Genomic DNA, 21,692 nt, shown 5'->3' on the forward strand with positions numbered 1-21,692 from the left:
ATAGCGCTAAGCCGCTTATCAGCTGATCCAATCAGCAGATAAGCCTCTAAAAGCCGCTAATAGCGCTAATCCACTAATCCTTCAAGGGGCTTGCTTTGCAAGACGAAAAAAACCGCTAGACGAAGAGAATCACAGAACGGATTCTTTTCGTCTTGCGAGGCACCACTGTATTATAAGTTATTGTAAGTTTAAGTTAAGTCTGCAGCAACTGGATTTCTTATGGACAGTGCCAATCCTGAATGTATTGTATTTGTGACCATTATGCTCATTTGCCTTCAGTAGCAGTAAAGCTCTGCTGGATGAAATATTAATTGCCTCTATTTTTTTGAGAATCCCGCAACGTGTTTTAAGATTTTACTCTGCTAGGCATACGTTGGAATCTGCTCTGGATCAATAACGAGTAGGATTTCATGACAGTACCCCACCCCAAACATGGGTGAGCAGGTGGCGCTGTGGGTTAAACCACAGAGCCTAGGACTTGCTGATCAGAAGGTCAGCGGTTCGAATCCCCGCAACGGGGTGAGCTCCCGTTGCTCAGTCCCTGCTCATGCCAGCCTAGCAGTTCGAAAGCACATCAACGTGCAAGTAGATAAATAGGTACCGCTCCGGCGGGAAGGTAAACGGCGTTTCCATGCACTGCTCTGGTTCACCGGAAGCGGCTTAGTCATGCTGGCCACATGACCCGGAAGCTGCACGCCGGCTCCCTCGGCCAATAAAGCGAGATGAGCGCCGCAACCCCAGAGTCGGTCACGACTGGACTAATGGTCAGGGGTCCCTTCACCTTTATACCCCACCCCAAACCCTCCGGAGAGAGCCTTTTTTTGTAGGGAGGGCCCAGTCACTCGGGAGGCAAGGTGGAGAGTAAGAAAGAGGAGTGGACAGAAAAATTCCCTTCCATCTTATCTCTAGGATCAAAGCAAGAACGGGCAACGGAGGAGGTCACACAATCCATTAGGCGGAATGACCTGGAGAAAATGCTACCCAAAAGGCCCCCCCCCCTCTCTCTCTTGCTGCCTCATTCCTCACAGAAAACAGAGATGCTCTGTTCTTGCTCCCCCCCCAAATAAAAGAATATGCTCACCTCAGTTCAGGGCATTCCTGGCTCCCTGAGAAACCCAGAAGGGAGAAGTTTTTCATGGCAGAGTCGTCACTGAATCTATCTGGATCAAATCTACAAAAGAAAGAAGGAACAAAAATAAGGATCGGAAGCCTCCCTGACCCCAAAAACTAGGTCTGCAAGAAAGCCTTTCCTCCTTCCAGAGGGGAGGGATTGTGAGCGGGAGCCGATTCCCGCGTCACGCAGGGGCCGTTCTGCCCCCTGCCCTGACATCACCGCTGGCGCGCCACGCCTCCCGGTTGGGCACCCAATCGGGAGACACTGCGGGGGCGTAGTTTAGCCGCTTAAATGCGGCCACGCCAGCTCTCCCCGCCATTGGTTGCAGCTGTGAGGGTATTGGCGGCGAGCCTTTGGGCTCGAGTGGCGGTTAGGCATTGGAAATGTTGTTGGTGTGTGGAAGTGCAAGGTGTGGCCATCGCCTACCCCTTCAATTTTTGGGTATTCCGTTAAAGGAATCCAGCGGTCGTGGATCCTGTCCGATGCCTGTGTGGTGGGGGGCTATGGCACGACCCCCGGTGACATCAGGGGAGAGCTTATAGTTGTACAGTGGTGCCCCGCAAGACGAATGCCTCGCAAGATGGAAAACTCACTAGACGAAAGAGTTTTCCGTTTTGGAGGTGCTTCGCAAAACGAATTTCCTATGGGCTTGCTTCGCAAGACGACAATGTCTTGCGAGTTCCTGCTGGGTTTTTTTTCCTTCCCCCCCTTTTCTAAACCGCTTATCAGCTGATCCGATCAGCAGATAAGCCGCTAAAAGCCGCTAATAGCGCTAATCTGCTAATCCTTCAATGGGCTTGCTTTGCAAGACGAAAAAACTGCTAGACGAAGAGAATCACAGAACGGATTCTTTTTGTCTTGCGAGGCACCACTGTATTTGCATCAACAGGCTCCCCCTTCTGGTGGTTAACCCCTCGTCAGACTCACCCCTCTTCGAGTGGGTGGAGTCATAATGGCAGTTGTCCAATGCCTAAGCCAATACCTTCTCACTTGCTGTAATCAGTAAAGTTGTGGCCTTTTCTAGCCCATTAACCTAATATCCGGTGTCCACGTGTCTTTATTATTCCCAAGCGGGGGACGGGTCCTCAAATCACAATGCCACTATAAGGCAGCCAGAAAGTACATCAGTACAAAATACACAGGGCCCCAGTGTCTGTGTGCCTGAACCCTTTTGTCCCTCGATTTTTGTACTGCTTGCTCAAAAGCCCTGCAATCTAATTTCCCTGCTCTCCTTTCGTCTTTCCTTGCAGCCTGCACAATGCTTCCTCCCAATTTTTCTCAAGCCAGCCAGGCTGCGAACAAGTACCTGTGCAGAAGCTGATGATTCGTTAGAGTGAAAAGCTTGTTTCACCATCAGGTCAGTGGGTTTTTAAAAGCAATTATACAGCCTAGTCTAAATTAACGTTAAGATTGCCATCATCGAGAAACTGACAAGGCGTAAGATGATGCCAGATGTTAAATAATTCGGTATTTGAATGACTGGTATTAGTAATTGTATTATAATTTGGTATTGTTATAGTGAGGCTGTTACTGGATGGTAATTGAAAATTAAGATGATACCAGGCTGTTTATTTCCAAAGCAAAAAGGGGAAAGAGCATTCACGGCAGAAAATAATATTGAGTAGAGGATGTGTTGCAGCACATGTGCTATTTTGCATGCATGGTATTTCTCTGGATGTGAAAAGAATTACCGTATTTTTTGCTCTATAAGACTCACTTTTTCCCTCCTAAAAAGTAAGGGGAAATGTGTGTGAGTCTTATGGAGCGAATGCAGGCTGCACAATTATCCCAGAAGCCAGAACAGCAAGAGGGATCACTGCTTTTGCTGCGCAGCGATCCCTCTTGCTGTTCTGGCTTCTGAAATTCAGAATATTTTTTTTCTTGTTTTCCTCCTCCAAAAACTAGGTGCATCTTATGGTCTGGTGCGTCTTACAGAGCGAAAAATACGGTATTTACTTTTTTATTCTTCAAACCTTCAGCTGTTTGAGTGTTGCACCCTTTTATTAAAAGCCAGTTTGGATTTGCAGTGAAACAGCAAATTCAGCTCATATTTGCTGAATTCCCTACTGCCAACTTTTTAAAAGCCAACCTGGAGACAATCAGAACAGGCAGCTATTAGTAGCTGCCGTATAGGGAAGAAAGATCATTTTTTTGCTTTTTGGGTCTGGCATAGGCTGCTTTCAGGACCAGGCCTATGCAGCAGGATTTGCAGGAGACGACGGAGTCTCCCTGTCAAGAGTTGCTTCCACTTCCCATACTCCTGCCCCCCACCCATAATTTAATAGTAATAATAATAATAATATCTTTATTGTCATTGCCCCCTTCGGGGACAACGAAATTACTTGACTGCTCCATAAAAACACTAATTAAACAATACAGTATAATACAGCAAGGGAGATTAGATGACTTTCAAAGTCCGGGCTTCCCATTCAGGGCCGAGATCGCTCTGGAGAAGAAGCTGTTCTTAAGACGTCTCGTTCTTGTCTTCATCGTCCTATATATCCGTCCCGACGGCAAGAGCTCGAAGAGACAGTGACCAGGATGCGATGGATCTTTTACTATGTCCAGTGCCTTCCTATGGCACCTTGTGGCATAAATCTGCTCTAAGGTGGAGAGTGGGCAGCCAACAATGCTCTCTGCTGCCTTAACAACCCTGCACAACCCCATCCTGTCCTGGGTAGTACAGCTTCCGTACCACACACATAAGCCATAAGTGAGCATGCTCTCAATGGCACAGTGATAGAAGGCAAGCAGCAGTTTCTGCGGAAGATGGTTTTTCCTTAGTATTCTCAAAAAGTACAGGAGTTTCATGAAGAAATTTCTTTCATCCCACTGTCATCATCACCACCTCCTTGCCATATAGATCTCAGCCAGTGCCCTCATTTTTCAAAAGGGACAACAGCACTTGCGCTTCCAGTTCTTCCTGTGGAACTCCTGGAGACTATATCAGCACCTACGATTCTTATTGGCTGTGTTGCTCATCTGCTTCCTTTTTCCAAGAGGAAAGCTATGGCTGCCAGAGAGAAAGCAGGGGCCCTTGGACTGAATTTATTTCTTTAGATTAAGCCCTACTGTGTTTCCGCCCTGAACTGAAATCAGTAAGCAACCCCAGAGCCACGGTGCCCAAACTATTAAAAGTTGCCATCTGGAGGCCAAAGAGCGCTAGAGCAGTTCCTGTCGTGCTGCAGCAGTCAAGATCTGAAGCCAAGAATCCATAAAAATGAGTCTGGAAATAATGAGGTAGACCCTCCATTTCCTTAAAAACAAAAAACCATGATTGATGTTTCCTCCTCCGAACCACAGATTTCATTATGCATTGCGATTGCGACACCTCCTTCTCACAGCGACCTGTTTTTAAAAAGAAAATCCTGCACACAGCATTTGCCACAGAAGGTCATGAACGTTCAGAAAAGGAAGTTATCGATTAAAAAAAATAAAATGCCACCAAAAGCATTTTGCAAGAACACATTTGCAAAGCCCTGAGTTTGAAAGCAAGGGTGCAAATCCGTCTTAACAAAAGGGGCTTTTCGCCTCACCCAGGATGCTTAATAATAATAATAAATTTTATTTATATCCCACCCTCCCCAGCCGAAGCCGGGCTCAGGGCGGCTAACAACAACAAAACAGTACAACAGTACAACACAACACTCTAAAACCATTCATTATAAAATTAATTCAAAACAAACCACTGGTTTAATTAGGTTCAAAAAAATATAGAACTGAACTGCACGTTCAGAACCATCTCCTGGGACTGTATCGGGGGGAATGTTCTCCCGCACTTCTAAAACCTCCCGTCTGCTAAAAAGGAAGGCATCGAGGAGAGGTCTTCCGCAATACAGCTGTAGGCTATTTCCAGAGCATCGAGCATCTGGCAAGGGGCTATTTCGCCTCTCGTCATCCCATACAAGCAGCACAACAGACAGGTTGTCAGTTGATTTCCGGGCCCAATTCAAGGTGTTCACGTTACTGTTTAAAGTCCTAAATGACTTAGGCTCCGAATAGCTGAAAGACTGCCTCGTTCCCTACAGACGACAGGGAAACCTGTATCAGGAATTTTTTAATGTCTTAATGTTTTACCATTTTTTTATGTAAGCTGCCCAGAGTGGCTGGGAAAACCCAGCCAGATGGGCAGAGTATAAATACAGTGGTACCTTGGGTTACATACGCTTCAGGTTACAGACTCCGCTAACCCAGAAATAGTGCTTCAGGTTAAGAACTTTGCTTCAGGGTGAGAACAGAAATCGTGCAGCGGTGGTGCAGCAGCAGCAGCGGGAGGCCCCATTAGCTAAAGTGGTGCTTCAGGTTAAGAACAGTCTCAGGTTATGAATGGACCTCCGGAATGAATTAAGTACTTAACCCGAGGTTCCACTCTAATAATAATAACTAGTTATAACTGGTTAGAGCATGGTGCCAATAACGCCAAGGTTGCAGGTTCAATCCCCGTATGGGACAACGGCATATTCCTACATTGCAGGGGGTTGGACTAGATCACCCACAGGGTCCCTTAGTTGGAAGGGACCCTCTGGGTCATCTAGTCCAACCCCCTGCAATGTGGGAAATATTTGCCCAGTATGGGTCTCAAACCCACAACCCGGAGATTAAGAGTCTTGTTCTCTACCAACTGAGCTATCCTGGGAAGCCAGGTCAAGAGAAGACTTCTTTTTCCACATGCTATTTTTCCATGCGCAGGACTTTTTTAAAACAACAACAACAACACTGGGGAGAATTCCAACATGCAGTCCTCCCCCTTTCCTCTAAAATAGTACAGTGGTACCTCTGGATGCGAACGGGATCCATTCCGGAGCCCCATTCACATCCAGAAGCAAACACAACCCGCGCCTGTGCGTCTGCACATGCTCGGGTCCCGATTTGCCGCTTCTGCGCAGGCACGTGACGTCATTTTGACCGTCTGTGCATGTGCGAGAGGCGAAACCCGGAAGTAACGCGCTCCGTTACTTCTGGGTCGCCGCAGCGCGCAACCCGAAAATACTTATCCTGAAGCTACTTCAACCCAAAGTATGATTGTACAATATACCTGAAGGGAAGACAGGAGTGCCTGGCATGCTCTGGTCCATGGGGTCACGAAGAGTCGGACACGACTAAATGACTAAACAACAACATACCTGAAGGAGCGTCTCCACCCGCACCATTCAGCCCAATCACTGAGGTCCAGTGCTAAGGGCTTTCTGGCGGTTCTCTAACTACGAGAGGTGAAGTTACAGGGAACCAGGTAGAGGGCCTTCTTGGTAGTGGCGCTTGCCCTGTGGAACACCCTCCCATCAGATGTCAAGGAAATAAACAACTATCTGACTTTTAGAAGACATCTGAAGGCAGCCCTGTTTAGGGAAGCTTTTAATATTTGATGAATTATTGTATTTTAATATTTTGCTGGAGGCCACCCAGAGTGGCTGGGGAAACCCAGCCAGATGGGCGGGGTATGTATGTATGTAAGTAAGGTAAAGGGACCCCTGACCGTTAGGTCCAGTCGTGACCGACTCTGGGGCTGCGACGCTCATCTCGCTTTATTGGCCGAGGGAGCCGGCGTACAGCTTCCGGGTCATGTGGCCAGCATGACTAAGCTGCTTCTGGCGAACCAGAGCAGCGCACAGAAACCCCGTTTACCTTCCCGCCGGAGCGGCACCTATTTATCTACTTGCACTTTAACGTGCTTTTGAACTGGTAGGTGGGCAGGAGCAGGGACTGAGCAACGGGAACTCACCCCATCACAGGGATTCGAACCGCCAACCTTTTGGTCAGCAAGCCCTAGACTCTGTGGTTTAACCTACAGCGCCACCCGCATCCCTATGTATGTATGTATGTATGTATGTATGTATGTATAAATAAATAAATAAATAAATATTATTATTATTATTATTATTATTATTACAGCCCAACCATCCATTTAGAAACACATGGCAAAATCAGCTGGAAGGGAAGGGGAAAGACAGAAATGGATAAAGTTACTTGTGTTTCCATACTTATAGGGCAACGGCCAAGTCGCGCTGTCATGTAACACCACACCGAGCGCATACAGCACGAGAGTCTGAAAAGAAATGAAAAATGCATCACTTTAGCCAGGTCAGATGACACACCACATTTGTCGCACACAAACGGCGCACCCTAGCAGAGCACTGCGGGCTTTGCAGAGGGATTCTGTACCTCCCAACAGGCCTTTCTCCCAAGCAAACTGGTACAGGATGTCAACTGAATAAGCTTTATTCATGCAAAATCCAGCCACCTTGCAGAATGAATTTGAAGTGAACCAATCTAATTTCCAGTCGTTAAATTTGAAAGGAGTGGGGGGGTTTTTTGGGGGGGGTATTTTGCTAGCAAAAGTGGACATCTGCTAGGAAGCCAGCAATAATACATTGCTGTTATTTGGGGGTGGGTGGGGTGGAACGTATTTCAATGAAGGAATGCAAAACACCAAAAAAAACCCCAGGCCCTGCAGGCTTCATTTTGTTTTACGGATGGAAATTACCGGTAAGATAGAAACTTCTAGGCAAGCTGATTAAAACAAGACTGATGGAAGACGTCTTATTCTAGTTTGTCTTTCAGATTGGCTCATTTGAGCCTTCCCTTCGGGTGCAAGGAATGCGTTGAAGCTCTAAAGCGGACATCAGGATGCAATCCTGAGCATGCTAGCCTAGAGAAAAGTGGGGTTTGGCTCTAAGCAAGCAGAGCTTGGGGGAGGGGGTCAGGATGAGGGAGGATGTGAATGTACCATTTAAATCAGGGGTCAGCAGCCTTTTTCAGCCATGTGGTGGGCCGGATTATATTTTTTTTGGAGGGGGGGGGGGAATGAACAAATTCCTATGCCCCACTAATAACCCAGAGATGTATTTTAAATAAAAGGACACATTCTACTCATGTAAAAACACGCTGATTCCCGGGCCGTCCGCGGACCGGATTGAGAAGGCGATTGGGCTGCATCCAGCCCCTGGGCCCTAGGTTGCCTACCCTTGATTTAAATGAAGGAAGTAACCATAGCTTGGGTGATACAGGAAACCAAGGTTACTTAGGAGATTTCCTTTTAAATTGTGGTTTACACGAAGTGGACTTCCGGAAGCGCAGAAAGCCACGCAAGGGCTTTCTGAACAACGCGGAGGTCTGGGGGTGTCGTTGGGGCACTGCGCCCCCCAAAGGAAAGGGAGACTTAAAAAAAAATACTTTTTTTAAAAAATAAATTTTATTAAGGCTTATAGAGGAAAAATACAAAACTTAGTATCTTTCCCCTTTTTTTAACCAAACTAAGACTTTGATCTAGATTCAATAAAAACATAAAAAGGAGGGAGAGAAATAGAGAGAGAGAGAGAGAAAGAAAGAAAGAAAGAAAGAAAGAAAGAAAGAAAGAAAGAAAGAAAGAGGTTAAAAGAGAAAGATCAAAAAATAAGATTCAGAAAGTAGAGAACTTCTGATTCTTCCTATGCCTGCTATGTAAAAACAATATTCACTTCATCCAATCCAATATAACACCCAACAAATCCACTTTCTATGAGCAAACAGTATTTTCAGTCCTCAAATCTAAATATCGTTATTTCTTTTTCATGCAAAACCTCTCTGAGACGTTTCCAACCTTTAACAAATGTTAACAATGACTTTTCACTGATTAAAGGAAAGGGAGGCTTTGAGTGCCGGCTTCCAGTCCTACCTCTTTGGGAATAATATGTTGGTCAACGCTGCCCTCCAGCTCTTGCAGCCGAGCCGCAATTGGTGTCAGTTTTGATGTCCTCACCGTCTCACACAGAACCTGCCGGCAATATCTGCAAACAGAGAAACCCATTGCAAGCCTTTCGTTTGAAGCAAGAAAAAGGCGGCAACAACAATGAAAACCCCATCGGACACACTTCTTCAGACTCCTGAAGCTGGCTTCTTAGATTCTGTAAGGGCAAAAACCAAGGGCTTCATGTTAAGTTACAGCGCAACTTGTAGCAGGATCAATCCATTAGCGTACAAATTGCATTTTGACTGGCCAGAACACAGACACAAAACATTCCAAAATTGCTATCCATGCTTTGAAGAAAAGAAGCACAGATTCTGATGTGGGGCTCACGTACTCCATGTCCCCTGAGTCTTTCAGTTCCACCTCTGGTCCATGGATTTGCTTAAAAATCAGGGCCTAATGTTACAAGATGCTGTCTAGCAATGACAAACCTAGACAGCATCTTAAAAAGTAGAGACATCACCTTGCCAACAAAGGTCTGTATAGTAAAAGCTATGGTTTTCCCAGTAGTGATGTATGGAAGTGAGAGCTGGACCATAAAGATGGCTGATCACCGAAGAATTGATGCTTTTGAATTATGGTGCTGGAGGAGACTCTTGAGAGTCCCATGGACTGCAAGAAGATCAAACCTCTCCATTCTGAAGGAAATCAGCCCTGAGTGCTCACTGGAAGGTCAGATCCTGAAGCTGAGGCTCCAATACTTTGGCCACCTCATGAGAAGAGAAGACTCTCTGGAAAAGGCCTTGATGTTGGGAAAGATGGAGGGCACAAGGAGAAGGGGACAAGGTGATTGGATAGTGTTCTCGAAGCTACCAACATGAGTTTGACCAAACTGCGGGAGGCAGTGGAAGACAGGAGTGCCTGGTGTGCTCTGGTCCATGGGGTCACGAAGAGTCGGACACGACTAAACGACTAAACAACAACAACAATGTTACAAGATTGCCTCCTAACCAGGGTTTGCAAACCCACTTCAGTTCTGGTTTGTGTTGACCATGGTTATAGCTGGACTTAAACAAAACGTAGAAAGGAGGAGGGAAACTGGTGTAAGAGAGGGTAACAGAAGGAGTGCAAGGTCAGTCTGGATGACGGGCTTCTTGAGCGTTCATCCTGATTTGTTTGCATAAAACTCGTGGGCAGGTTGTAAGGCCTTCATTCAGATTAGTTTGCAGAGAGGCTATATGATGACATTGCATCAAGCCAACTGCAATCCAAATTCGCCCGGGACTTTTCCTATCACTTTCTTTACTGCAAGAAGTCAGGTGTCTACTTGGAAGTAGGTCTGCTGCACATAGCTGCCAACTTACAGATTTGAAAATAAGGGACCAGCAGCCTCGAAAATAAGGGATCAGCAGCCAAAATAAGGGATTTTAGTCAACCAGCTCCTTTCCTTTCCCCCATAACAGTCAATCGAAGCAGCCTCCAAAACAAATCCAAAAGCCCCCCCCCCATGAGATCACCGCCTGCTATTGAACTCAACCAGCTCCTTTCCTTTGCCCCCATGTGCCCCCGCTCCAGACAGACCTTTTCCCCAGCAAGGGTGAGTGGGCCGTCGATGACGTAACCATCCAATTCCGAGCACAGGTATGTTCAACTTCTGAGCCCCTCCAAGCCAAAGGCAGAAAGCCCAGCCAGCAGCCAAACGAAGCCTCAAGCGGTGGTTCCCACAGCGCAGCAACCCAGCAAAGGGGATGCAGAAGAAAAACCACCATCACCTCTCCGCTGGGAAGCGCTGAGCAAAGGCGAGTCCCCAGGCAACGCGGCTGATTTGATTGGCACAAGGCATGCAAGCTCCACCCCCTAGTCGTTCTTAGACTCCTTATTGGGTGAGCAACACAGCCAAGCAACACAGTTGGAGCCTCCCTCCTCCCTGGCCGGCAGGGAGGGAGGGAAAGGAGCTGCTTCCTTTGAAACCTGGGAATTTTACGGGATATCATCAATCCGGGACAGCAATGGGAAACGGCGCTGGGATAAGGGAGTTTCCCGCCAAATAAGGGACGGTTGACAGCTATGCTGCTGCACACAAGTGCCAAATCGTCTTTAATGGCACAAGCTGAATTTGCCTGCGTGAGATTCCTACATGCCAAATCGCAACAACGTGGAAGAGGTCCAGGGGTGCGTGGTACAATCCTGCTCTCAAAACTGGTTAGGTTATCAGGAAAGTTGTAGCTGTTGAGTCCCAAGCACAGCCTTAAAAACACACACACAACCAAGTGAATACCTGAGTTGCTCAATTTTCACAGGTGTAACTGGACCTTTTCCAAGAACTTGGTCCATCTCCTTGTAAAGCTTCTCCTGAGTTTCTTTTGAGGTAGTCAAGAAATAAACTGCCCAGGTGCACACTGTTATATAAAAAAAGAAAAAGACGAGAGGATATGTTAAGTCAGCAATTTCTTCCTTTCGATTTACAGTTCCTGTACAGTAGCTAAGAAAAGAAAGCAAAAACGCAGAATGTAAAGATCAGATCATACGAAGCAGTGCTACCCACAAAGAGGAAACAGCTGTTCTGGGGAAATGAAAATATCTGCTTGCAAAAACCAGAAGGACATTTCAAAAGCCTAAAGAGTTCTTTTGAAGTATGGCTGCTACTTAGCAATTATGGAGTGCTTTCGCCTAAGTGCGCCACATGTAAGATTCAGCCAGCGCTATAACCACCCTGTAAAAAGTAGACAATTATTATTATTATTCCCACATTGTAGGTGGAGGCTGGGGAGATAGTAGCTTGCTGAAAGCTATCCAGTGAGTTTAAAGCAGAGCCCAGATTTAGATGATAGACTTCTAGCTCATAGCCCCTATGCTAGAATAGCTTTTGAAGGAGTTGGAAATCTCTAGAGCAGGGATATGGATCATTCCCACGGGCTGGCCATTTCGACAGGCGGGTGGGAGACTGCCTACCTGTCAATCAACTGACATCGCTATGGTGTCAGGCAACCAATTTTTCCTTTGCAGCATGGCAAACCGCGCTGGGAGGGGGGGGGACCCAAGCCAAATGAGGCTTAATGTTTCCACCTATCTGCCATTAGGCAGCATCTTCAAGCCTGTAGAAGTTTCCCCATGCCCCATTTAGGGCAGGGGTCAGCTGCACTGTAGCTTTCTTAGACTTTACCGATTGGTAGGGTGAGCGTTGCTCCCAGAGAGGGAGGAAGGAGTCAAAAGACACCAAGGTTGATTCAGAGAAAGAGTTCTTGATTTCTGCTCTCCGGAGTAGCAGAAAGGCACTTGCGTGGTCAGTTCACAGCAAGTCCGAAGAAAGAGAAATTTCAGGCAGTATATATATCCTCCAGGCACCCTCTCCCCCCTTCCCCAGGAATCCAGCCTCGTACGCTCATCCATGACCATAAACAGATGTTCCTGTTCCTGTACTCTTATCTTGGGGTTAAGAGTATGCTTTTTAACATCTATATGAAGCCGCTGGGAGAGATCATCAGGGGGTTTGGACTGGGTGTCCATCAATATGCAGATGATACCCAGCTCTACCTCTCTTTCAAATCAGAACCAGTGAAGGTGGTGAAGGTCCTGTGTGAGTGCTTGGAGGCGGTTGGAGGATGGATGGCGGCTAATGGATTGAAGTTGAATCCTGACAAGACAGAAGTACTGTTCTTGGGGGACAGGGGGCGGGCTGGTGTGGAGGACTCCCTGGTCCTGAATGGGGTAACTGTGCCCCTGAAGGACCAGGTGCGTAGCCTGGGAGTCATTTTGGACTCACAGCTGTCCATGGAGGCGCAGGTCAATTCTGTATCCAGGGCAGCTGTCTACCAACTCCACCTGGTACGCAGGCTGAGACCCTACCTGCCCGCGGACTGTCTCGCCGGAGTGGTGCATGCTCTAGTTATCTCCCGCTTGGACTACTGCAATGCGCTCTACGTGGGGCTACCTTTGAAGGTGACTCGGAAACTACAGCTAATCCAGAATGCGGCAGCTACACTGGTGACTGGGGGCAGCCGCCGAGACCACATAACACCGGTCTTGAAAGACCTACATTGGCTCCCAGTACGTTTCCGAGCACAATTCAAAGTGCTGGTGTTGACCTTTAAAGCCCTAAACGGCCTCAGCCCAGTATACCTGAAGGAGCGTCTCCACCCCCATCGTTCTGCCCGGACGCTGAGGTCCAGTGCCGAGGGCCTTCTGGCGGTTCCCTCATTGCGAGAAGCAAAGCTACAGGGAACCAGGCAGAGGGCCTTTTCGGTAGTGGCGCCTGCCCTGTGGAACGCCCTCCCATCAGATGTCAAAACGATAAACAACTACCTGACATTCAGAAGACATCTTAAGGCAGCCCTGTTCAGGGAAGTTTTTAATGTATGATATTTTAGTGCTTTTTTGGTTTCTGTGGAAGCCGCCCAGAGTGGCTGGGGAAACCCAGCCAGATGGGCGGGGTACAAATAATAAATTATTATTATTATTATTATTATTATTATTATTATTATTATTATTATTATTATTAAAGGGTCACTCAGCTATAGGAGTTTCCCTTGATGCCATCTCTATCTCCAGCTGTGGGGGCTGACAGACCCTGTCTTGCAGAGTCTGTGGGTCAGTGGGTCAGGATATTTACAACCTACAAGGTAAGATAAGCCCCAGCTCTGCCGTCCCGTCTCCACTTCGGAACTGACAAGGCCATCCATTAAGCGTCACGGACTGATAAAGGAGAGGGTTTTGTTTATACAGCTGGGTTCTTGTTATACATTGGCTCAAGTGCTCAAGTTACTGGTTTTTAGCTAATGGACCCTTGGAGAAGGAAAAATGGGGATTTGGGGGCCCGTTTCAGACTGACTGCACAGTCAGGCTTTAGATTTGGGAAACGCATTCCTTCAGCACTACCAAGAGCTCCATTATCCCAGCTGGCTTGTTCGTACCACCGATCTGCTGACAGTCTGTGACAGCAAGCCCCCCGTCGCTGGCACACAACAAAAAGCGTACTTTTAAGGCTCATGATCATGCATCTGCAGTCATGTCTCTACCTGCGCCATGCCCAATGGCATGTACAGCATAGGGTAAGGGGCAGTTGGCTGTGGTTTGTAGAAAATGGCTTCATGTGATGAATGGGGACCAATCTCACACCTACTCAAGCCACCTCAATCAAGTGAAACCTGATTCTGATTGTTGTTGTTTAGTCGTTTAGTCATGTCCGACTCTTCGTGACCCCATGGACCAGAGCACGCCAGGCACTCCTGTCTTCCACTGCCTCCCGCAGTTTGGTCAAACTCATGCTGGTAGCTTCGAGAACACTGTCCAACCATCTCGTCCTCTGTCCTCCCCTTCTCCTTGTGCCCTCCATCTTTCCCAACATCAGGGTCTTTTCCAGGGAGTCTTCTCTTCTCACAAGGTGGCCAAAGTACTGGAGCCTCAGCTTCAGGATCTGTCCTTCCAGTGAGCACTCAGGGCTGATTTCCTTCAGAATGGATGGGTTTGATCTTCTTGCAGTCCATGGGACTCTCAAGAGTCTCCTCCAGCACCATAATTAAAAAGCATCAATTCTGATTCTGATATAATGATCAAAATAATATTCTGTCCTTCATCAGGGCTCAGTATGTGGGGATTTCCCATTTTATCTTTGGGACAACTCTACAAGGTAGGTTAGCCTGGAAAGGCAATGACCCAAGGTCGTCCATTTTAATTAATTAAGTTTCTGTACCATCCTTCATGCAAGGATCACAGGGCAGCTAGCAATATTAAGCTTCATGGCTGAGCAGTGATTTGAACCCAAGACTTCCTAGTCCTAATTCACCAACCATAGTTATGTTGCAAGAACTGGACATGGAGGAAGGGTTTAATTTCCTTCTTGGGCACAAATCACCCCAGGTATAAGATAAGCCCACAGGTGTAAAGTTAGCCAAGCCAGCTGATTAAGGCATGTCAGTTCATTGGTCAATCAGCGGGTTTGCCTGGGAGTCGGAGTCTGTGTTAAGTCTTGAATTGCTGCATCAACAGAAATATTTGTATATATCTGTATCTGCAAAGCCGACAAGCTGTATGCCTGTATCAATGTCTGGAACTGTATTACTGAAGCCTTATCTTCTGCCCCAGTAAACTATTTTGGACTTCAATCTGCCTCTGTGTGGAGAATGGAACGAGGCACAACTTCTGCTACATGGGTCTCACTTCAGAGTCCCAACATAATACACTCTTTGCCGTTGCTCACCTATGACTAGGCTTGGTCCTATGGGCAACTTTCTACATTTCCATTGGCCTAGGACCTTGAAGAGTAAAATCTATTGTGTCTTGAGTTTTCACAGGCACAAGCCTACGCCCGTCAGTTGCACAACGCTTTATGTTCCGTTTTGTGTACTTACACTTAGCTGTGATTATGGACCCCGCCAGCGAGAATATCATTGTGTCTTCCAAAATCTAGGAAACAAAGTCTGGTTCAGGGAGACGGAATCAGTACATGGTAAAAATTGTCACTATCCCATCAAAAATCTTGGCTGAGGGGACAAATAATAAAACAACAGGATCTGAGTAATTGCTCTAGTTATTAATAGTCTATATTCTAAATAGTTTGTTTAGAATATGTAAAAAAAAATAACAATATTAGGACCTGGAATTAATTTTATACTTGTTAATTACAGATATAGCAGGAAAAACTTGGGAACAGAAGGAATGACTTATCTTCCATAGCCTCTTTACAGATGTTTCGAGTAGAAAAAATGTGCAACGTCACACAAACATTCAAAAACCTACAAAGACACACAAAGAGCCCTCATATTTGTGTACCACCGTGTTCAATAGGGTGTGCAGTGGTACCTTAGTTCTCAAACCCTGAAAACCTAGAAGTAAGTGTTCTGGTTTTTGAACGTTTTTCAGAAGCTTAACGTCCAATGCGGCTGTCTGCTATTGTTTCCAGGGCACCTGCACCAATCAGAAGCTGCACCTTGGTTTTCGAACATTTCGGAAGTCAAATGGACTTCCGGAACTGATTAAGGTTGGCGCTTTTGCTATTTATTTTGTGTTTTTGAGGCTTTTTCGGTTAATTTGTTTTTGTGACTCAGTGGAACCCAGTTCAGCTACTGATTGATTGATTGATTGTGTGACTGCGGAAATGGATAAAAGCCCCCCCATCCAAACAATGACTATCATCACTGCAGGTAAGAAAAAAAAATAATTTTAATTTTTATAATCTACAATACTGTCTTTTTTATTTTATAGTAGAGTACATTGATTATTGCTTTCATTTTATGGATCAATGATTTTGTTAGATAGTAAAATTCATGTTAAATTGCTGTTAAATTCATGTTAAATTGCTGTTTTAGGGGTTGTTTTTAAAAGTCTGGAACGGATTAATCCATTTTGCATTACTTTCTATGGGAAAGCGCGCCTTGGTTTTGGAACGGACTTCTGGAACAGATTAAGTTTGAGAACCAAGGTACCACTGTACCAGCGAAGGTGCTCAACTGCTGTGGTGGTCAAATGGCTAATGAGCTGCTCTATGGAGCAAGTGTCGTACATTCGAGTCTCAGGATCACCCTCTCTTTTGCTCCCGACATGAGTGGCTTTTCAAACCTGCAAGGGGGCCCCAACCCTGTCCCTTTCCCCTGAGTGGGGTTTGAACTCAAGTTGGTGTCATGAATGCTGTGCCTTATTAAAGGTCCCAGACTGCTTGCCCAAAGGGTCTTCCTTCGGACAAGCAATGACCTTGCCAAGGAACATGCTCACTCGACTTGAGTTGGTGGTTCCCTTCAGGGAGGAAATCATGCGTGGAACAGAAGGTGCTTCTGACTCATTCAGGAGGACGAGTCACAGCAGCGGCCTTTAAATGCCGGCTGCTCCAGAATTCCAAGATGGCGGCCTGAGGTTCAAACATGGAACCTGAAAGGCTTGGACCAGCATGCCTTGCAAGCCGCGGGCTAGCCACTCCCCCACAAAGGTCAACGCTGCATGGAGCCATGTTAAGCAGACGTAGCTGCTTCAAACGCTTCTCTCGGGACAAAAGCAAAGAGAGCAATCAAATAGAAATCTATATACCGTATTTTTTGCTCCATAAGGTGCAGTGGACCATAGGCCACACCTAGTTTTTAGAGGGGGAAATCAAGAAAAAAAATCTTATCCCCCCCCCCAGCCCCAAAGAGCAGCGTACAGGCTGCGCGCAACCTCTCCCTGCCAGAGGGGTTGCGCACGGCTATGGCACGAGCCAAGACAGCGAGCAGGATCCATCCCGCTCGCTGTCTTGGCTTGCGCCATAGCCGCGCACAACCCCTCCGGCAGGGAGAGGCTGCGCGGGGCTAAAGAAGCCATAGCCGTGTGTAGCCTCTCCCTGCCGGAGGGGCTGCACGCGGCTATCCCTGAAGCCTTCCGAGCGCAGCGCAAGTTCCCCCTGCGCTCCTCAGGCTTTGGGTTCCTTTTGCTGAAGCCGGGAGAGCAAGACTCTCCTGGCTTCAGCAAAAGGAACCTGAAGCCTCCAGAACGCAGCGGTAACTCGCTCTGCGCTCCAAAGGCTTAAGGGGGCTATCCCTGAAGCCTGGAGAGTGAGAGGGGTCGGTGCGCACCGACACCTCTCGCTCTCTAGGCTTCAGCGAAAGCAACGCGAAGCCTCGGGAGTGCGGAGGGAGCACTCCCTCTGCGCTTCGGAAGCTTTGCGTTGCTATCGCTGAAGCCAAGGAGCCTGCATTCGCTCCATAGGATGCACACACATTTCCCCTCAATTTTTGGAGGGGAAAAAGTGCATCCTATAGAGCGAAAAATACGGTATTTAAAGCTTCAAGGTTGCAAAAGGAGAAAACCCTCCCCCGCCCCTCTCTCTTCCTCCCTTGGATGAAGATTAAAATCGGGAGAAACAATGCTGGCAATTAAATTAATCAAGCCCAGCAGAATGCAATTACCAGCGGGTCTAGCGGGACTTCCATTAATGGTTAATTACAGCACAGATGTAGATACCTGCTTGTCGCTCAGCTTCCCCTGCAGTAAAGCATCTATGAAGATGTCTCGGCTGAGATTCTTCCCCTGCCGTTCTTTTATGACTTTCTTCAAGACCAACTCCATGTCCATCAGAGCTTCGGGGACAGGAAAACAAAACAGTTCTTTCATTAGCCGGCAGAGGACATTGTCTCAGAGTCCGCCTTGACACACCCTGCCAGGCGGTTTGCAGTCCGCTCCTTCGTGAGGGCTTCTTCATGCGTTACAGATCACGCGTGGGGAACCTTTGGACCTCCAGATGTTGAAGAACGACAACTCCCATCATTCCTGGCCATTCCCCGGTGCTGATGGGAGTTGGAGCTCAGCAGAATCCGAAGGACCAACAGTTCCCTGCAGCTGCTGTAGATTAAATGAGCGGCTTGAAAGCAGCTCTGCAGATCTCTTTCTCCAAAGCCCTCTTCACTGTGGAACGGCATCTGCTGCCTCCAACCCAAAACATCATTAAGTGGGTATATCTTCTCGAAGGGGAGCCTACAGAGCCATACGCATGTATAGGGGGGGGGGGGAAATGAGCCAGTGTGGTGTAGTGGTTAAGAGCGATAGACTCGTAATCTGGGGAACTGGGTTCGTGTCTCCGCTCCTCCACATGCAGCTGCTGGGTGACCTTGGGCCAGTCACACTTCTCTGAAGTCTCTCAGCCCCACTCACCTCACAGAGTGTTTGTTGTGGGGGAAATAATAAAAAAAAATCCTTCCAGTAGCACCTTTAAGACCAACTAAGTTAGTTCTTGGTATGAGCTTTCGTGTGCAAGCACACTTCTTCAGATACACTGAAACAGAAGTTGCCAGATCCTTCTATATAGTGAGAAGGTGGGGAGGGGTATTACTCAGAAGGGTGGTGGGAATGGGAGATTGGCAGATAGCTGAGATGAGCCTGTTGACGACTCTTAACGACTGTAATAGGTCTTACAGGAAAAGGCAAGGGGTGAGAAGGTGAGAAATGGCTTAGTCATGTATAATGGGATAAGAATCCAATGTCTTTGTTCAAACCAGGTCTCTCCATGGTTTTAAGTTTGGTAATGAGTTGCAATTCAGCAGCTTCTCTTTCCAGTCTATTTCTGAAATTTTGACTATGGCAGACCAACACGGCTACCTATCTGTAACTGTTGTGGGGGAGGAAGGGAAAGGAGAATGTTAGCCGCTTTGAGACTCCTTTGGGTAGTGATAAAGCGGGATATCAAATCCAAACTCTTCTTCTTCGTCTTCTTTGCAGAACAAAAGTCTCAGCTTAAAGGTAAAGGGACCCCTGACCATTAGGTCCAGTCATGGCTGACTCTGGGGTTGTGGCACTCATCTCACTTTATTGGCCGAGGGAGCCGGCGTACAGCTTCTGGGTCTCTGTGGTTAAACCACAGAGCCTAGGGCTTGCTGATCAGAAGGTCGGCGGTTCAAAACCCTGCAATGGGGTGAGCTCCCGTTGCTCGGTCCCTGCTCCTGCCAACCTAGCAGTTCGAAAGCACCTCAAAGTGCAAGTAGATAAATAGGTACCACTGCGGCGGGAAGGTAAACGGCATTTCTGTGTGCTGCTCTGGTTCGCCAGAAGCGGCTTAGTCATGCTGGCCACATGACCCGGAAGCTGAACGCCGGCTCCCTCAGCCAATAAAGCGAGATGAGCGCCGCAACCCCAGAGTCGGCCACGACTGGACCGAATGGTCAGGGGTCCCTTTACCCTTTACTTTTATAGACAAATACATAGCTTAGCAGGTCTTGATCCAGCAAACTTGAAGTAGACAGAGTATTTAATAGATAACAAACTGGATGATTAAAAAGGTGTGGATTACACAGAGCAGTAGAAAAGCAAAGGAACCAGGAAAAGGGTGGAAGGGAAGTCATAGGGTATATGTATACATGCTGTATTTGGTACGAAGTTGTAAGTGGGAAGGGGGGTGGGTTAAATATGCGCTCTGTTCCTGTTTTTTAGAAAATGCAATTTATTTTTTTAAAAAATAGCATGGACAAGCTGGAGGAGGGAAAGAAGCATTTCTTACACCCCCAAGCAAATAACGAATAAATCTGTGATTGTCTTTCTACGCTTCCTCCCATACAAGGCAGCTGAATACTGAGCCACAACATTCCTAAAGTTACAAACCACTCCAAGTCTAAGTACGGTATTTTTAGCCGCCATCCATCTTGGACTCTGAAGAGGTGGAATCTGAGCTAAGCACATCCCTTTGCATGTAGCTCCCCTTTGGAGCAGAGAGTGCATTGTCAAGAGATCTCAGCATCACTTTCTTGGCACGTAAATGCAGACGTGGTTTATTACTTACTGTGCCCTTCTGAAAAATGTGTGTATGTGTGTGTGTGTGTGTGTGTGAGAGAGAGAGAGAGAGAGAGAGAGAGAGAATAATAATAGCTACCAGGGATCCCGTTGCTAGACTAACGCTCCCATCATCCCTGATGGCAGGCCATGCTATCGGGGGGTTATAGAAGTTGGGGGTTCAACAACATACAGTCGTACCTTGGTTCTCAAACATACTGTATTTTTTTGCTCTATAAGACTCACTTTTCCCCTCCTTAAAAGTATGGGGAAATGTGTGTGCGTCTTATGGAGCGAATGCAGGCTGCGCAGCTATCCCAGAAGCCAGAACAGCAAGAGGGATTGCTGCTTTCACTGCACAGCGATCCCTCTTGCAGTTCTGGCTTCTGGGATTCAGAATATTTTTTTTCTTGTTTTCCTCCTCCAAAAACTCTTGTGGTCTGGTGCGTCTTATAGAGCGAAAAATACGGTAATCTGTTCCGGACGTCCGTTTGACTTCCGAAATGTTCGAAAACCAAGGTGCGGCTTCCGATTGGCTGCAGGAGCTTCCTGCACTCAAGCCAAAGCCACGTCGGACATCCGGCTTCCGAAAAACGTTCGAAAACCAGAACACCTACTTCTGGGTTTTCAGCGTTTGGGAGTTCCAAGGCATTTGAGAACCAAGATGTGACTGTATTGTGGGTCACCAGGTAGCCGCTCTCAGACTAAACCAATAACCAGAGTCTCTCCCCTGCCTACAGATATGAAAAGTATTGCACAAAATGTGCCCAGTTTATTTTAAAGTGTAAAAGGCCTTTGGCTATGTGCAATCCACTTAATGGGCACACCGATTTGTTGAGTGGGAAGATGAATGAAGAGAGGGATTATTGGACTGGTTCAAGAACCACATGTTCTTAGCTGCGTGTAGTTCACCTCGGTAAGGCAAACGATCTGATGTAATAGCTGCATTGGACAACAAGCTGCCTGTAAAGGACAGCACAAAGTATTTGAAAAGTTATTTGAAAAGTCCTGCCTTATTCAATTTGCCAGAGGCTGTACTACAGTAGATTGCTGGAGCAATACCTCCAGGGCTCCTGGAAGTTCTGCTTAAAACCAAACTACCCTTAACCTCACATTTTTAAGCCTCTCTCTGCAGTGGCAGGGATGAGGTTTTTCTTTCTTGCTTGTGGAAACAGTTACAAGAGAACCAAATCCAAAGCAATGGTCTGAAGACATTCTGATTTGAAGGCCTATTGATTTGAAGACATTCTGGGCAAATCCTGTGAAATAGGCAAGCATACCTCGACGATTGAAGAATGGAGGATGAAGTTAATGGACTATGCAGAACTAGATAAACTAACAGGAAGGATTCGAAACCGGCGGGACCAGAAATTCACAGAAAACTGGAGTAAATTTATGGACTATTTGAAAAGTACTTGTGAAGATCAGATGACGTTTGTAGGTTTGCAAGAAGTTTTGTGAAGAGTATTATTGGAAGTATTGCAAAAATGGAGAAGGGGAAGGATGATTTGTTAAGAGATGTAAAGGCAATATAAAGTTAAGAAATGCATAAGAAGTGGTTAAAACGGTGGATCGTCAGAGGTGCTGATGGAAGTCTAAAAAGATTGTATAAGTGATAGGTTTTGTGGTACATTTTATAATTTATATGTTAAAATCAATAAAAAATGTTTTTTTAAAAAAGGAATAGGCAAGCAT

General features: G+C 46.7%; 1 protein-coding gene and 1 long non-coding RNA gene across 2 annotated transcripts in view; one reads left to right on the forward strand and one right to left on the reverse strand.

The window, feature by feature from the left end:
- CYP20A1 (cytochrome P450 family 20 subfamily A member 1) overlaps nt 1–21,692 on the reverse strand; it is a 43,511-nt gene that overhangs the window by 5,431 nt on the left and 16,388 nt on the right. Inside the window, exons 7-12 of the mRNA XM_083474187.1 lie at nt 17,703–17,818; nt 15,125–15,179; nt 11,056–11,176; nt 8,766–8,877; nt 7,093–7,157; nt 1,082–1,171 (exon numbers count right to left, since the gene is read on the reverse strand). Coding sequence (XP_083330313.1) covers nt 1,082–1,171; nt 7,093–7,157; nt 8,766–8,877; nt 11,056–11,176; nt 15,125–15,179; nt 17,703–17,818 — 559 coding nt within the window. The remainder of the gene's footprint in view (nt 1–1,081; nt 1,172–7,092; nt 7,158–8,765; nt 8,878–11,055; nt 11,177–15,124; nt 15,180–17,702; nt 17,819–21,692) is intronic.
- Nucleotides 1,993–8,850, forward strand: LOC310693514. Its single transcript, XR_014519215.1, has 3 exons — nt 1,993–2,471; nt 7,099–7,192; nt 8,730–8,850. It is a non-coding gene; the product is annotated as an uncharacterized lncRNA (long non-coding RNA).

Source organism: Podarcis liolepis, assembly GCF_965112155.1.
Source record: "Podarcis liolepis genome assembly, chromosome: 1".
Classification (NCBI taxonomy): Eukaryota; Metazoa; Chordata; class Lepidosauria; order Squamata; family Lacertidae; genus Podarcis; species Podarcis liolepis.